The sequence below is a fragment of the Cheilinus undulatus genome, linkage group 8 (genome assembly GCF_018320785.1).
Source record: "Cheilinus undulatus linkage group 8, ASM1832078v1, whole genome shotgun sequence".
Classification (NCBI taxonomy): domain Eukaryota; kingdom Metazoa; phylum Chordata; class Actinopteri; order Labriformes; family Labridae; genus Cheilinus; species Cheilinus undulatus.
In genome coordinates, this window is record NC_054872.1 from 33,028,920 (window position 1) to 33,046,812 (window position 17,893).

The 17,893-nt window shown below is 36.5% G+C and overlaps 1 protein-coding gene across 1 annotated transcript in view; it reads left to right on the forward strand.

Annotated features, from left to right (window-relative positions):
- Window positions 1-15,556, forward strand: part of cd4-1 (CD4-1 molecule) — a 33,075-nt gene extending 17,519 nt beyond the window's left edge. The window contains exons 3-12 of the mRNA XM_041793836.1: window positions 615-733; window positions 6,853-6,925; window positions 7,028-7,195; window positions 7,318-7,467; window positions 9,038-9,280; window positions 9,372-9,737; window positions 13,710-13,967; window positions 14,096-14,196; window positions 14,304-14,344; window positions 14,507-15,556. Coding sequence (XP_041649770.1) covers window positions 6,868-6,925; window positions 7,028-7,195; window positions 7,318-7,467; window positions 9,038-9,280; window positions 9,372-9,737; window positions 13,710-13,967; window positions 14,096-14,196; window positions 14,304-14,344; window positions 14,507-14,537 — 1,416 coding nt within the window. The 5' untranslated portion in view covers window positions 615-733; window positions 6,853-6,867 and the 3' untranslated portion in view covers window positions 14,538-15,556. The remainder of the gene's footprint in view (window positions 1-614; window positions 734-6,852; window positions 6,926-7,027; window positions 7,196-7,317; window positions 7,468-9,037; window positions 9,281-9,371; window positions 9,738-13,709; window positions 13,968-14,095; window positions 14,197-14,303; window positions 14,345-14,506) is intronic.
- The last annotated feature ends 2,337 nt before the right edge of the window (window positions 15,557-17,893 follow it).

A 17,893-nucleotide genomic window follows, 5' to 3' on the forward strand; every position in this document is an offset into this window, starting at 1 on the left:
GTGTTTCCTCCTTTTTTTTCACCACTAGGACATTAAACCTAGCGTTTAGGCAATAGGGACTGATCCCTCTGTTCATGCTTAAAGATTACTGACGTTTTGAAAGAAAGTACAAATATAAATACAAAAGTATGTTATTTAGATCAAAAAATTTATTTTGTTTCAATTAATTTGAAAGTCTGGCCCCCAAAGTTCATTGATATAGGTTTATATATATATATATATATACAAACAGTACAAATATATTTCCTAAATGTCAAAGTTCACATATACACATACTTTATAAGTGCTCATGTCAGTGCCTTTATTTCCCAGCAACCTTTGAATACAATGCAGTAATGCTAGAGAATCACAGCTAATGTTGATTTGAAGTTTTTTTCAGTTGGAGAAATATCAGGAACATTTATTAGTCATGTCTTTTCTTGCACAACTATGAAGACTTCTCTTATTCTGCTGAACTCGCTCTTTATTGGTGTCATAATTATGAAATTTTAACAAGAAATTTTTGTTGAATTTGGTCAAAATTCAGCCATAAAAGAGAAGTGATTTGGTAAAAACAGCCTTCAGTTAAAAATATTTTGTCTTTTATGTCTTGTGTTTCCTTTGCTCTTTTTTAGGTTGGCTCCTTCTTCTCTTCACCGTGTTTGACCCCCCTCCCCCCTCCATCTCTGGCTGTTTTTGAAGCTCTGTCCTGACTGCAGATACAATCATCTGTTTCTGGGTTACAGCTCCACAGGTGTGCTTTCTCTCAACATACGCTGTCAACCATCAATTTCACTCTGTGTTTGACTTTACATTTCTTTTTCACTGACTCTGATCTCAGATATAAAAATGTCACGTTACTGACATCCAGTCTTAAATGAAAGGTTCAAATATCTAACATATTAACCTCTAATTTGTGAGAAACATACATCGTTTCTGTAACCTCTTTTCTCTGCCCCAAATTAAGTGTTTAACACTAAAGCCACCAGGGATCTCTACCTAAAATAGCCAGCAGGTAAAATTTACCCATTATTAGAGTGCATGGATTTTCATTAATAGCACTGATAAAGAACAACTATTTAACCAAAGACAATGAACAGCTTATTATCCACAGAAACAGCTTGATCAGTGGTTCTCAACTGGTGGGACGGGACCCAAAAAGTGGGCCGCAAAGCTATTGGAAGAGGCCTGAAAAAAAAAACAAAGACCTTGATGTATGAAAGGTCTAAACAGACAGATTGATTTTATTTTACTCTATTTTTCCATAATAATAAGTTTATTTTTGCGGTTTTAGCAAGATCTTAACTTGATAAACAAGGGAAACAAAACTGATTTTTGAAACTTCAGGTGCTAATTTCTGGAAAATCCAGAAAACAGCCAAGATTTCCTTCTTACCAGGGGAAACGGAAGAAAATACAATGTATTCATGCATATCAGCTTAGGGATTTGCTTGTCCTGTATCTTCCCTCAGTTAGTTTTGTTTTATATATGGTACAAATTTAATTTTTTAAGTAAAATAATATGTTGTTGAAATTTTTTAGGGATTTGGGTCGTGATTTCTCATTTAAGAGGTGGTGCTGAGGCTAGATCATCAGATCGGATTATGATCTGTCACATCCAAAATCGTTGTAAGATTGATCGCTTAATCCTGAAACTTCCCCAACACCAGACTCTCTTTCACTCTAAGAGTTGAGCAAATCTAATGACATTTCACAGTAACAAATCTGATTTTTTTGCCTGTAGTATCCTGTAGTATTCTGATTACAGCAATAAAGACGGTGTTTTGATGGCAATGCCGATTGTTCATCCGCTGGTGTGAAATGAAACAGGGAAAATCAATGCTTCCTTAACAGGGTAAATTTTACTGGCATGGCAGTTCTAGGTATAAATAGCCGTTTATAAATCTTTGAGCTACACAAACAATTTTTTAAAACATTAGGTGCTACAAAACAAACTTTTATGAAAATTCAATGACTGACAGACTTTAAAATTGTTATTAATACAAAATGAGACACAACTGAAGAACAGCCGCGGGTAAATTGGACCCGATAGAGGTTCTGGTGTTAATACTTGTGACTGAGTCCAGGATCTGTTCGTGCTAACGCTTTCAAACATTCTAAATCTATTTTTATGTCTCCATACTTTCAATTTTTTGTTGATTGCTCTTTTTGAACAAAAAAGATGAAATACGACAAAAGTAGCACCCCGACTTGGAGGGATATCGTTCCCATGGTTGATGCCCTAACACTATGATTACAAAGGCACCAGCAATGGACAGACACAAGTCATGTAGAATAAAAGATGATCTAAAAGAAACCATGTTTCTGCTGAAGTATAGGCTGGAGTATTTCATGATCTCTTCAATTTTTTTTAGATAGAAAACACGACCTTATCCACTCTTTAAAATATTGGCAATCATGACCCTCTCTCAGGATTTGGTTTCTACTTTATCTTGGATCTTATACATAGAAAATATTATGTGGCTTTTAGACTTAGACTTTAGTCTGACCTTATTGACTCCAGTAATGTGGAAACAGTAACTTGAAAATGTTAATTTAGCCACTTCATTTTAGTTAAAAAAAAAACAGTGCAAAACACCCCACAATATAGAAAATAAATATTTTAAACCTGAAAGATTTCTGGGGGATGATGCCCCACACAAGTCTGAAGAAAATCCTACATACCTGGCTGGTGCCTATGGGTGTGGTTTGCTTTTTAGTAGTTTGTAGTTAATGGAAGGATAAAAATAAATAAAGGTGCTGAGTGGAGGACAGTTGCAAAGAAAAGATGAGTAAGGAGCAGCTGAAGAAGAAGATTCTACAGAAGAGGAGTGCTGATGAAGTGGAGAGAAACAACGGACATCAGGAAAAAAGGGAAGGAAATGTGTGGTGAAGAGAATTATTAAGAAAAGTGAGGCTGCATTCAGATTTGAGGAATCATGAAACATGAAGTGAAAGAAAATGTGAATAACAGAGAATTGGGAGGTAGAAAAGAGGAAGTGAAAGAGAGGCAGTTACAGAAAAGATGCCAGAGGAGCCAAGAGTTGATGTGACTAAGATACATGTAAAACTTGATCTTTTAACGGTAATATCATGGTCATGAATCTAAAACTCCTTGTTTTTCTATTTTCCTCTTTCAGTGGAGCAAACTTCCATCCAGGAGTAAAAGAGTGGAGCAGAGAGAGAAAGGGAGAGAATGAAAGAAGATTAGAGGAGGAAGAGAGAGCAGAAAACAGAGCGAGTCTGAAAGGAATAGATCACATAGTACCTATAGATGAGGCCAGTTTTTAAATTCTGTTATGCTACTTGCCTTTGGAAAAAAAAAAAAAAAAAAACATACGTAATTAGGTTACAGGTGAATACTCAACACTTTAAAATCATAAACATTGTTTCTAATAGGTACTTTAAGTTCTCCCAAATAAAACATGTGCATTCAATGAATACAAATGGCTTAAAATCAATTAAATAGTGTCTGTAAAGCAGGAAAAATCTCTCGGGAGAATGCCCCTGGACCCTCTTGGGCTAAGCCCCTAATGTTGGCAAGGTCTAGCTCCACCCCTGAAAGGCACCTTTATCAAACTGTAATAATTTTACACAACAAAAATATGACTCAAAACTAGTCCAAGATTGAATGCATTTGTGTTGTAAAATGTGGTTTTAACAGGTTTGAATGGGCTAAAAACCTCAAAATGATTAAATTAGCTCTATTATAAATAGATTAAACATAGAAGTCATGCTGGACTCAAACCATTTTATTGTATGTTTTGTCAGCCTATATCTCATCACCGAGTTCCTCCAAATATATTTAGGAACAGCATAAATCCTTAACACAATAACAAGCACAGGGGTTTTCATGCACTGTGTATTCGTTTATGAGCAGTAGCATTACATAAAAGAAATAAGTATACATATTGAAATCACTTGTCACTCACTTGCATTTTTTATGAAAGATATTTGATTTTGAAGTCAGGTTTTCATAGGTAATTTTTTGTGCTTATTGTCTTTTCTTTGCTTTTAGCCACTATATGTCCCGTCATTATCAGACTCAGTCATTGATCTTAATCATGGGATGTTGCCCCCTTACAACACCATCCATCCATCCAATTTAAATTTGTGTTACTTTTTTTTTTTATCTTTTAATCAAAAATAGACCCAATAATCTACATCTTCTATGTAAAGGGGCTAAATCAGTATAAAAGCAACAATAGGGTTTCTTTGTGCAGCATCAATGCTGTTTACAACACAGAGAAGAAAAGGAGGAAGGACAGACAGATAAGGGAGAGGGAAGAGAGAATCATCTACCTTAAACCACACTCTAGGTGTGCTGCCGGCGCTGTGGTCTCTCTTCTTTTGTTTTTAAGCGAGGAGAGATCCGTCTTTCGTGGAACAGGGGAGGAAAGAGAGGGGGTGTGAGCGGCAAAGGGGGGAGGCTTGGGATAAGAATCTGCACCTTAACTACTAAATCAAGGCCCACCACAACGCAGCGTACGCTCTGCGACTCTTCCCTCCAACATTTCTCTGTTTCTTCTTGTTTAAAACCCACCACAAGCCGCCTACTCTCGAGTCTTTCAACTCTGTCTTTTATCTCCTCAAATCTCTCCAAATCTAAGACCACCTCAAATCCCCCTTTACTTCCTGCTGAGAGATTTCTTTCTGCAGCACAATTTGATGCAAAATGATACATGCCTCCATTACATTTGTTCTAATTTCACTTTCACAAAGAGTTACGTATAGCCTGTCCATAACCCATTTTCTAAAGGTATTATTTGGGTAACACTTTATTTTTGTGGGCCCTAATCACCAAATGATTTTATAGTAATAAGTGGTGAATATCTAGTAATTTCTCAAGAAGATGAGTAATTACCTGTAATAAGATAGCATTTAACCAAATATTTACCCAGAAATATAGAATATTAAGGAAGTATTTACCTATTAATAATGTATAAATTATCAAATAATTCCTTGTAGTATTGTGTCAGTTCTCTGGTAACCCCTTACCCCCTAACCCTGACCCTAAAAAAAATTATTCATGAAGGACTCACTTAGATTTAATGGGCCTACATAAAGAAATTACTTGGGAATTATTAAGCAACTTATATAGAAGAATCATAATCTTATTTCTTAGAAATTACTTAATTAAATAGTACCCAATATTATGAGGGTTATGGGAGGGGTAAAATACCACCTAATTACCAGAGAAATGCTACAATATTACTAGGGTAAGAAGAAGGGTTAGCTTATAAGGTTAGGGTCAAAGAACAGCATTCTGATAAGAGCACTGCGAGGGGTATGGACACTTTTTTCAACTAGCTTTTATGACTTTTTCATTAAAAGAAACCCTCAAGGAAATAGAGAAAAATTAGAAACTGAGGTGGTTGCTCCTTAGGGAATGGGCACAAGCGTCCTACACGCATTAAATGAAATAAAGCCATGTTTAAAAAACAATTGAAATCATAATAATGTTTCGATAAAAGGGCTAAAAGAACTGGTCCCTGAGGTGCTAGGAGGGTTAGGAAAGGATTCATGTGTAGTGCTCTGATAAGAGAGCTGTGAGGGGCATTGGCTGCAGGCTAAGGGTACAAGTTAGAGTTAGGGTTAGAGGGTTACCACCTAATTAACAGAAAATTTCCACAGCATTACAAGGAATTACTTGTTAATTAATATATTATTACTAGGTAAATACTTCTTTAATTAATAGAGTCATTACTAGGTAAAATGAAAACTTATTACCGGGTGTTGACCACCTTATTCTTGGAAAATCACTCTATAATTACAACTTATCACTGCACAATTCAGGCCCACTAAAATAAAGCCCTACCAAACCTTTGCACTGTGATGCATGATATAATTTGTGTGCGAGAAAAGTTTAAGGCAGTAGTTTTCAAAGTGGGCGTCTCACCTCCTGGGGGGCTCACCAAGGGGCTTTGGGGGGGGAAACTTGAGGCTCATTCACAATGTTGTTTCAAAGTGTGATAGTAACGTGGATGTGACGTTTCGCCTTACTGTGTACAAAGTGATCCCCTCTACCCTGTGCTTTCTTTAGAGGTAGTAACAGAGGTGTTAAAGATGCAAGAATGAGATTCGAAGAGCCAGCAATGTGTGTATATGCAAAAAAAAAAGGCTTCGTAATCGTCAAAGAGTGCCATGCAGTTTATTCTTCATCAATTCTTAGACTACATAAATCCAATAGCACGTAAAGAGCTCCTAATTTCTGATTTAAATGGCCTTAGAAAAAGGCTAAAGGTGTTCCACAGGACTCCACTTTCGGTCCACATGTTTTCTCATTATCCATGCTACTGCTTGTCCAAATTGTTTCTTTTTTTTTTTTTTTTTTTTTTTTTTTGGTTGTTTTCAAAGATTTATTTTTGGTGAAAGAACCACAGGCCAGACTTAAACCTGCTGCCCACGTATATGAGCCACAGCCTAAGCAGTAGGCCACCTGCGCCCTATTTAGGGTGACTTTTAAAACAATCACAGGCAAACCCACAACTTCTTGGTCTACATGATGGAACACTGCCCAAAATAAAGTACTTTATGTTTGGTGAATATCATTTAATTTTCTTTGATTCTTCTTTTTTGGGAGGATTTGTCAGGATCTTTTGCAAGCAGGTACAATGTGAGGCAAAAATGTATACTAAAAAAAATATATTGATATGTTTTGAAGTGTTTATGTGTTTTTGATGCATTGGTATTCCTTTGACTTGACCTGTGCGGTGTACTTTTATTTAATGGTAAAAAATGCTGAGTCTTAAATAAGATATCCATTTTCAAATCATTGCACATCATGTCTTCTCATCAGTACTTCTGTTAAAATTTAATAGCCTTTCAAAAATCATAAATAAATTAATTATCTTTGCTTTCTCATATATTTTAGAGGCCAGTGACTGAGATGAAGAACTTTATTAAGTCCATCCTCATCCTCGCTGCTGTGTTTAAGTCAGCTACAAGTAAGTGACATTTTGATGTGTCAGCTGATTTCTTTACTCTGACTCCGGTCAGGATGATTTGGTTTTGAACACCAACTCTTACCATCCTTCTTACTGTCTCAGGGGCAGAGGTAGAAGAGTTGGTCTATGTTCAGCTCGGAGACAAAGTTATCCTCAAGCCTCCAGTGGTGGCAAATTTACAGGATCATTATCTGTACTGGTTTTTCGAGGGGGAAAATGGCCCAAAACTCGCCTGGCGCAATATCTTTGGTGGAAAGAAACTTATTGGAGGTAAAAAAAAAAAAAAAAAAAAAAAAAAAAAGAAAAGGTCTAAATTTTATGTTACCTAAAGTAATAATACAGAGAACCATGAAAGTTTTGCAATAACTGCTATCTAATTCTTTGTCTTGCAGATGAGTCCTGGAATAAAAGGGTGTCTCTGTCTGATGATGACTCACTGGTCATCACAGACATCCAACAAGAACAATTTGGGACAGTCATCTGTGTAGTGAATAAAGATGATCAAAAACATTTAAGAACTTACAAACTGCTTAAAGTCAATGGTAAGAGTAAAACACGCACAGTTCACTTCTGTCACCTTTGCCCCGGTACTTTTGAACTCAAATGAGCTACCACAGTTTTGATAGAAGTGTTAATGCATGCTTTTATGCAGAGTGCCGCTCAAACTGGATCAAACTTCAAGATGTACACTGTAAAACCCAATTAGTAAATTTACTGTTAAAAAAAAAAAAACATAAAAACTGTATGAAGCCAATGAACAAATAAAGTAAAAACATTTATTTGACCTTGATAAAGTAAACTAGATGTGTGTTACATTTAAAACGTTTTTTTAATGTTGTGCACTTGCACTTTGAGTTGAAGTAACTTGAGATACCTTGTAATAAACACTTTACTGATACATTAACTTAGTGAAGACTAAAAGTAATACCCATTTCATACTAGTAAGCAATTTTGGCTACTTTATTTCTATCACATACTTTAATCTTGGACATTTGTGCCAGGGTGTTATACTCATGGTGGACCACCTTAAATGGCACTAACTAGAAGGTGCATACGGGACAACGAGGTCATCTTCCATCAAGTTCAATAAACTTTCAGTTACGTTATTTTTTTTGTGTGTGTGTGTTTTTGCTCCCATAGGTAGGACTTCTCTGCCTGAGTGAGTAACTTCACTCATGGTGCAAAACTGTCTGGAAGGAATTCTGGGAAAACTGCAGATTAAAGGATGATTGTCAAAGCAGAATAAAAATGATAAAAATGTGCAAAAGTGTCTTATTAAAGCAGAAAAATAGAGCGGAAATACTCGTCTTTGATTAAGTTAACACAACAGATATTTTTTAATAACCTTCAACTGTTTGGTCTGGCAATGCAGGACAGTTGTGTGGTTTCTCTAGTACAAGTTAATGTAACTGGATGCATGGTTTCTCCTCTCTACTACTTCATCAAGAGCAGCTAAATTAGGAAAACTGTAGTTTGTCTTGCTCTGCCCACATTTGCAAAGATAGATGCATTTTTTTTTAGAATTTGCACATTATGCAGACTTCTTACAATTAGAGCAAATATGCAATTCTAGGCCTTATAATACCTCTATAACACATGCTCATACAGCTCAAATGAATACATTTCTTATTTTTCTGCGTTTTTTAGCATTGCTTTAACTTGGTTACTGCCACCTACTGGACAGTGGCGTGAATCAGCACATTGGCAGCCAAGCCCTTAGATGTTACTTTCTTACTTTAGGTTGACTTTATTTGAAACAAAGTTGCACAGTTTCCTTAACCCTGCAATTAAACATTACTTGACAATACCTTTTATTAGTATATATAGGCTACTCAATTTACAAAAAGGGTTAACTTAATATTTGTGAGTCTGAATGGCTATCAGGGTTTACGGTGTACAGCCTTATGGCTTTCTTAGAGCAATTGATGACACAAGACAGTAAAGATTACAAACAGCACTGTTTTCTAGCTTTCTGAAAGGCTGACATTTTTAGAAATTCTTAAAAGTCCATCTGCTGAATTAGCTACAAAATGAAGAAGAATTAATGTGTCTTTTTCCATGTATGCAATTTTTTTATCCCGTTTTCTTTACTCCGCTCAATTTCTGCTGCAGTCGCCATGGACCCAACGTCTCCTCTGGTGCCGGGAGAATCTCTGACTCTGACTTGCAGCGAAGAGACTCCTAACATTTACCGAAAGCCAGCGATACACTGGCTGAGTCCTCAGGGGAAGAAAATTAAAGCCAACAGAGGAAGAATCACAGCCAGAGTCACAGGCCAAGACGATGGCCAGTGGGCTTGTGTTGTGACCAATAATAACAAGGAAAGCAAAGCCAACATCTCTGTCACTGTTGTGGGTCAGTTTTGATTTACACTCATTTTTACATGTCTTTGACCTTGGTGTTTACCCTCAAACTGAGCATAAATTCATATTTTCTTCTCATTAAGACCTCTCTCCAGCTCCTGATCATCTTCAGTATACGTCGACATCCTCGCCTCTGACCATCCCCTGTTCGATTCCTGCTCACATCACCTGGGAAAAGGTCAAAGCGGTGAACATCCAGGAAGTTAACTGGTACTTTTTTCCTAAACCAAATGACTCGCAGAGGCTCTTCTACCTCAATCCAATTGATCCACCGACCTGGACGAAAGACCAGGGCAGAGACCTGACCCATGTACCCGACCTCAAAAAAGGAGTCCTGTCATTAACCAGAAAGCTGGGGAGAAAGGACGACAAAGGGGACTACGTGTGCTCCATGAAAGTTAGAAACGGTGTGACTCTGAATGTGACTGTGCACGTAAAGGTGCTGCAAAGTAAGTCAAAACAAATCCCCCATTGCATTCAAAATGCTCTTTATTTTCCCCTTCATGTCCAGTTTCTTGTACCCCCCATTCATTGTCATGAATAATAAGCTGGAGACAATTGTTTCTTTGCTTCCTCTCTGCTTCATTTTTCATCTCTCTCCTGCAGAGATTATGTGAAAGTGTCCCTGGTGTGATGTGTGTCTAATGCAGTAGCTAATACACTTGTCTAGCTCCACTTGTTTTAATAGAGAATAATGAGCTTTCCCTCCTGCTAGGAGATAACACCATGAGTTTTAATGGGACTCTGCTCTCTGAGCTTATGCTGTAAAAACAGAAATTCTTATTATAATCTCAACTATTATTTAAGCAGGAACACTGAAAAGAAACCTATATAATGTACTTAAACAAGGCAAGGGTGTATCTAGTAAATCTGGGCCCCCTGACTCATTGGAAACCCTTTATTTTTACCAAATCCCACTGCACTCCGCCTCACTTTTTGTGGTTCTTTTCAAGCTTTCCTTCCTGAAATCACCAGCAAACAAAGTTACTTTGGTGTGTGTTTAAAACACTGTTTATCAATCACAGTGCTGCAAGCAACTCCAGATTGGTTTGTTTAATATTCTTCAGACAGAAGATAAAATTACAGAGCTGGAACCACAGAGAATAATTTGAAAATTTACACTATAGTGTATGTTTTTCGATCAGAATATGATTTCTAGATTATATTCATATTGAATATACTTTAAACTTGCATTCCAGTGCAGTGATTTCTCAGCTGGTCTAGCATTAGGAACCAATTCCCTCTTTTTTAGATATATATTTTGGGGTGTTTTATGCCTTTATTTATGGAGGAAGAGAGCAGATAGAGTCAGAAACAGGGATGAGAGAGTGAGAGTGATATGCAGGAAAGGAGCGAAAGGCCAGACCTGAACCCGGGCTGCCCACGTACACGGAGCCATCTTTGCCCCAAATTCTGAATATTTTTCACAACTCAAATTCATATCATGCAAATTGTTGCAGCTTGGACCCTGGATGCAGATCTGAAAGGGGCACGCAGAACTACAACGAGTCGATTCCGTTACAAAAAGTTGCAAATCATTTTGGGGAATTATTAACTGAAGGAATATGAAATCTTTTAATTTTTAGTCATTTGAATACAAAATTTTAGCTATTTTCACATTCTGGCTTCTTCAATCTAAAGATTTTCTTTTTTAAAGAATATGAAGAGTCTGGGGCATTTGGACTGTTATTTATAAAATTAAAAAAAATCTGATGACATCAATTTGTGCTTTTGAAAGTTGTAAAATGCAGTTTCAGATTTTTCAAGTTATTTTTTGCTGTCATCAAAACAATAAATAATCAGTCAAATCTTGCATAAATGTTGCATACTTCTAAGGGAACTCAGTATAGCTCAAACACTCAGGTATGTGACTGTGAAAGGACAAAAAAACTACCTAGCATAGACCTTCACTGACATTTCCTTCCTTTTATACCAAGTTTGCTCTACAGTGCAAATCCGGAATCTGTGCGTCACATCTTATGTCCTTTTTATTTATCTCTACTGTTACAACCACATAAAGAAAAGCTACCAACTCATGTTTTCACATTACCTGAGTTGGATCATCACTGATGAGAGAATGAAGGTGCAGATAGCAGCTCAGCTCTGATCTCTCTCTCCTCTTTCCCCTCGCTCTCTGCTTTCTTTTGGTTCTCCATGTGTTTCCACATGAGAGTAAAGAAGAAAAGCAGAAAAGCTGCTAATGATGAAAGGGTTCTCGTTTGACGCTCCAAAATCAAAACAAGGTCAGAGTTCATGTGTCGAGATAGTTTAATGCACTGTGCTTCAGGTGCTTGTTTGGCCATTTAAAACAATAGCTGTACGTCAAACATGAGCCTACGTGACAGCTGCACTCTGGCCTCGTTTTCACTTTGGAGCATCAAACAAGGAAGCAAAGTTGTTTTTCTGTTTGCTAAGAACCAAGAACATTTTCTCTAGGGGTGTGCATAGGCAGGAGGGCATGAGGCTTAAAGAGTTCAGTTTTGTTTTGGGTTGGACACACAGCAGTGTAAATGTGTTTTATTTCGAGCCAGTATATCACATTACACTTAACTTAAGCCACTTTCACTTGATACTCCAAAATAAAATCATATTTTAGGATCACAAGCAAGAAATAGGGCCTTAATTTTTTTTATAATAAATTTTAAAAATAACCTGCCAACAGGGCAGGCAGATTTTATCAGTTATGTGTCTTGAAATAGGATGTACTTTTGAACTGAATTGATTTTACTATAATTACTAATATTAGTACTACTATAACTACTCTAAGCCGTACTTTAACAACTATTAGTACCACTATTGCTATTTCTATAAGTATTACTTATATTATTCCTACCACAACTTAACTTCTGTTATTATTACTATAACTACTATAAGTCATAAGTTTACTGCTATTAGTCCTGCTATTGCTATAACTATAAGTATTACTGATACTATTACTACTACATTTTAACTGCTATTATTACTATAATTACTACTAGTATTACTACTATTAATACTATTATAAGCACTGCTATTATTGTAACTATTTCTTCTTGCACCATTACAATGATTTCTGTATATTATTACTACTACTATAATTGTTACTACTTTTGTTACTGCTATTTTTACAACTCTACTGCTATTTATCCAATCAATATTGCAACAAGTAATACTATTACACAACTATTACTTTATTACTTCTCCTATTACTACTGTCATTATTACTACTTTTACTTCTATTATAACTATTCTACTACCATTACAACTATTCCTACGTCTTTTAATAGTATTATTTCTACTATTAATACTATTACTACCACTATTATTATGATTATTACTCCTTCTTTTACTACTGTTATTATTGCTATTATTACCACTGGGTTTTGAGGTTTTGAGCCAGGATCTGAAAATGAAGAGAGTCATTGTTACACATGTTTGTTGGGTGAGTTTAATGAGCATGGAGTGGAGGGGCTGAAAGCTCTCGTTCCCATGGTGACCAAGCAGGTGGATGAAGCAGTGAGGTGGATGGAGAAAGAAAACCTGAGAATACATGAGGGTGAACTGATGTGCAGGAGCGAGCTTATGCATTGTGGATGTAACTACACAAGAATATTTTTAATATTATAAGCCTTATTTCTTGTGTTTTGTGCCTTTAAAGAAGATGTTTATCTGTTTACAGTGCCTTTATATAAGCGTAATTGATATCGACTAGAAACTAGACTAAAACCCTTTCTCAGATTTGACTTATTCTGAACAGGCTCAACATAAAATTATTTTGATAACTGCTATTTTACTATACTATACGTTCTATACTATGATCAGCCTATATAGCTTTCTTACAAGCTTTATTTGATTAAATAGCAAAATTAAATAAAATTGAGCTTATTGTCAGCTGATCAGCAGTTCATCAGTTTCAGAGATATAAAATAACACGTTATTGTTGTTTCTTGTAGACCCAACAATTACACGTTGTGATCTGCCCTCAGCCTCTCTGCTGTGCCTGTCTGCATCTACATAGATACATAACAGTCCTTTGCGTTCATTATTAATGTTGCTGTTTCAGAGGCTTATAGAAAGTCTCAAAGCTGTTAAGAAGCACATTCTAATAATATATGTAAATATATGCATGCAGTTTTTACATGTTGTTATATCAGTGTTCTGTAGGGTTATGATAGTGGTGCTGTCATATTTCAATTTTGCTTTGAAAGTATGTGACTTTAATTTTTAATTTGCCAAGTTTTGCTGGCACGCAGCTGCAACAGAAGCCAAAAGCTCAGTTGGATTTAGATTGTAAATGTTGAAGAAGGAGAGCTTTTCTGACTTTACAGCATTACCACAGTCTGTCAGCACCGGTGTGTTTTCCCATGAGTTTTATTCTTATTTGATGTCATCGTTCTTAATTTCTGTCTTCGCTGTCTCTGCTTCTTCTGTCCTCTCTGCAGTCACCTCATCCCCAGCAGCAGGGATCATCTCTGGTCAGCAGGTTGACCTGACGTGCGGCCTTGGTGAGTCGCTGCACTCTGACCTGAAGCTGAAATGGGTCCCTCCTCGACAATCACCCCTGCCGCCTCTAAAACCTGACCATCACCCCGCCCAGCTCATCATCCCGGAAGTGGGTACAGGACACGAAGGGAAGTGGAGGTGTGAGCTGTGGCAAGGAAATAAGACGCTGACATCTGCTGCGATAGCTCTTAAGATCGGTGAGTGCAGGAAGTGAGAGCGAGGCAGGAAGCGTGACAGGGGCATAACCTTGTGGCCACAACATTTGATACGACATGATGTGTTTTCTTCACTGTAAAGTGTTTGATGACTGTTTCTCTTCACGCAGAGCGAAAGCTGAGTGTGTGGATGCTGGTGATCATATGCAGTGTTACAGTCATCGTAGTCCTCCTCCTGCTCCTCCTCTTCATCATCTACAGACGCAGACATGTACAGATGAACCATTCCTACTCTTTTCTGTTCAGTCACTCCAGTTAATAAAAGGGATGTCTGTCTTACTTTATCTTTTTCTCTCTTGGTCTTTGTCTCTTCATCAGAAGAGTAAACACATCAGGCATCGACTCTGTAAATGCAAAAAGTACGTACCAACCTGGACTCCAGCGCACTCATCATTAACAATCTGAAGACTCTGAACCCTCATCCAGCACAAACATTGATTTAAACAAACACTTCATTTTTGCTTTATCAGTTCTGTTTCCTTTTAACACTCCAACCTAAACCTCTGACTTTTCTGTTTCAGCCCGAAGCCCAAAGGATTCTACAGAACATAAATCTCCCACAAAGACATTTCCAGGAGGACATTGCAGCCAATTGAATTTCTGTCCAGATAAGATGGATTTTTTCTGTCAGATCCACTAAACGGTGAACCTCTGTAAGGTGTGTTTGATGAGGGGCTGAAAGTTCAGTTATTGTTAAAATGTCAGAGAAGAAATACGTTTTACAAGTGTAGATAAGAGGATTTCTTTTATATATGTAATGTAACATATGATCGATGGTTTGAAGATTTTTCTATTTCCAGAATTCCTTAAAGGTGACATATACCCCTTTCCCACCTTTTAACACAGTCCTCTGTGGTCTAAATGAAACATCTGTGACATGATTTGGGCAAAATCAATATGATTCAAGGACCAGAGGAGGTTTCTGACCTTGTATAAACCAGCGCTTAATAGTCTTTCTCTCAGAATGCATGGTTATGGTGTGTCTCTTTAAATGCAGATTAGCTCATCTTTTCATAGAGGTGCGATTAAATGAGTACAGCTGTGTGCTACAGTAACCACAGGTGAAGATAGCATGTGATAGGCAGGTGTCATTATAATGACCCCCATTGATTCTGAACAGACATCATAGATACTTTATAAAATATATAAAATAATTATAATTATAAATATATGAAATATTATGATTAGGTTTTCCATGATATATCTCTTTTAAGAAAACTGTTGTTAAATCAAATACTCTTTTTCCATTATTGTGTGTATTATAATTTTGTTTATTATTTTTATGTTATACTCCATATAATTAGGTTGTCTTTTGTGATGTTTTGTAATGCCATTTTTATGACATTCTATAGATGCTATAATACTGCATTTTAAGGCTTGTTCAGTCCCTGTAAAATGTTGACAAGCATTTTTGAGTCAAAACGTGATGAACTTCAATAGAAATACTTTATAACTGAGGTGCAGATGGCCTAGTGGCTAGGTTGTGCCCCATGTACATGGGTGGCCCGGGTTCAAGTCTGGCCTGCAGCTCCTTTCCTGTATGTCCCTACTCTCTCACCCCTGTTTCTGAGTCTATCCACTGTCCTCTTCTATGAATAAAAGCATAAAAACCTAAAAATAAATAAAAATAAATGCTTAATTACTGTAATCAAAACAGCATCTGTTAGTCAGATTATTCTCATTTTGTTGCTTGTGACAAACTGTAAATAAATGATTGGCTCAAAAGTTTTAAATAAAGACTGATGAGTGTCTGGTGTCTTCATGAATAGGACTCCACTGTTTACAGACAAACTCACATTAATATTGATCAAAGTTTTCTTTTAAAAAGATGTTAAATCTTATCTCCTTTCATGAACCCAGAATCCAGGAGGTAACTAGGGGGTTCAATGACTATCTTTAGATGATCTTTAATTGAACCTGCTGGCATGGTTATTTGTTTTTTGCAATGTCAGCATACAAATGGTGTCATTTCAATTGATGGACATACATATTTTAAGCAATAACAACTTTCTGATAACTTGTTTGTGACTTTTTAATTAACTTATTTGTATATCACGTGCAGAGGCACAAGTACAAATATAAAAATATTTAAATGAACTCCTATAAAATAAAGTACTTAAAATATATATACAGTGCTTAACAAATTTATTAGACCACCACCCAAAGTAAGGGTTATGCCATAGCTGCCCTAAATTAACAGCATTGGTAATTACCAAAATCATTTTTTATGTTTCTGCAATAGTTAATACACCAATATGTAGAAGCTCTTTAACCCAAATGATATTTGTAATGCTACAATATAATTATTATTTTTATCCATCAGTTTTCAAATTTACTGATTTACAAAACAACTGAAAAAAAAGTAAAGCACATTATTATTTCTTGATTGATATGTCAAATTATAGTTACTTACTTGCATTCCTGAAGAGAAAAATGAGTTTTAGTGGTTGAATGTTATGCTTGATTCATTTCTGACTTCTCAGAGAAGCCCAGTGAGCCGGCTCAAATTTGGGTATAGAAGGTGAATTCAGTTTGAAATCCCTCATTCCTGTTAAAAAAAAAAAAAAAAGGTAAAACGTGGAGAGCTCACTGAAAATGAAAGAATCCACATTAAAGCACTTCATCATGCTGGATGGTTTCTGAGACAAATATGACAGGTGGTCTAATACATTTGTTAAGCACTGTATATATAAGGCCAAACACAAAAGAACACAAACAAACAATGCATAAGACAAAAAAAATAAAAGATAAAAAACCTGCCAATAAAACACTCAAAACCCAACCATCATAATGATGTTTACATCATGAGAGCCCAGACAACACATGAACCCAGTTACATAAAACTGAGACCCGTCTCTATGGTCCCCGTTCTAAAAAACCTGAACATATGCCGGTATGGAAGCTAGGCTGTACTAAGCTCTTCTTGGGATCAGTTTTGCCATTTAATTTGACTAATTTTAAGAAAAAACAATGATTATGTAAGTGTAAACTTACATCACTTGACAATGGTAGTTGTGATGCTTTCAAACCCCTTTACCAGATGTATTTTTCAAGGTTTCCTTGAAATGAATGACATTCAAATGATTGTCCAGGCAGTAGTTAAAGAGAAACTAGAGCTACTGCCTGGCAGTGACATGCCTCTCTGAGATATACAAGTGTTATACAGTGAAGATTTAACAGTGGGCAAGAAGGACAGGCTGGGGTAGTTTCTCTGGATGTATCATTCATAGAAATCATAATATGGGGATGAACATGGAGCCCAGTAACTCTGACCTTTGACCTCCTTCTAAGTGGTTCATCCTTAAATGGTAATCGACATTTGTTCTAAGTTTAAGAAGAAAGCCCTCATATTCTTTCTGAGATACACATTAATCAGCAAGAGAGAACAAAAGGCCCAACTCCTCCAGGTGTTTTATACTGATGTTACATTCACAGTAGAAGCATGGAGTGTATGTAAGGGCCAATGACCTTGACCTTCAACCTGCAGAACCTAATCAGTTCCTCCTTGAGTCTGAATGGAGGTGTTCACAAGATTAACTTACGTATGAATGGACATACAGCCCCAAAAAATAATGCCTTTGGCCTCAGCTACTACCTGCTTGGAGGCTTAAAGAAATGACACAATCTATTATAACTGCAAGTTGGTCAGTTATTTCTGCGCACATGTAATTTAAAATTTACCGTGTAGTCTTACAAAAAAGCATTTGAACACTACAGAGTCCATGTGTTACATGTGCAAACAGAGCCTGGTTAACTTTGGAACAGATTACAGCTTGTGTACAGAAAAATGCAGAACACATGTAGGATTATGGTATACTCTCTGTTTACACAAATGATAGATTATCCTCCATCTGCTGCTAGAGGAAAACCACCTGCAGCTAGGCAGCTGGTTGGCAGGTTGTTTTTTG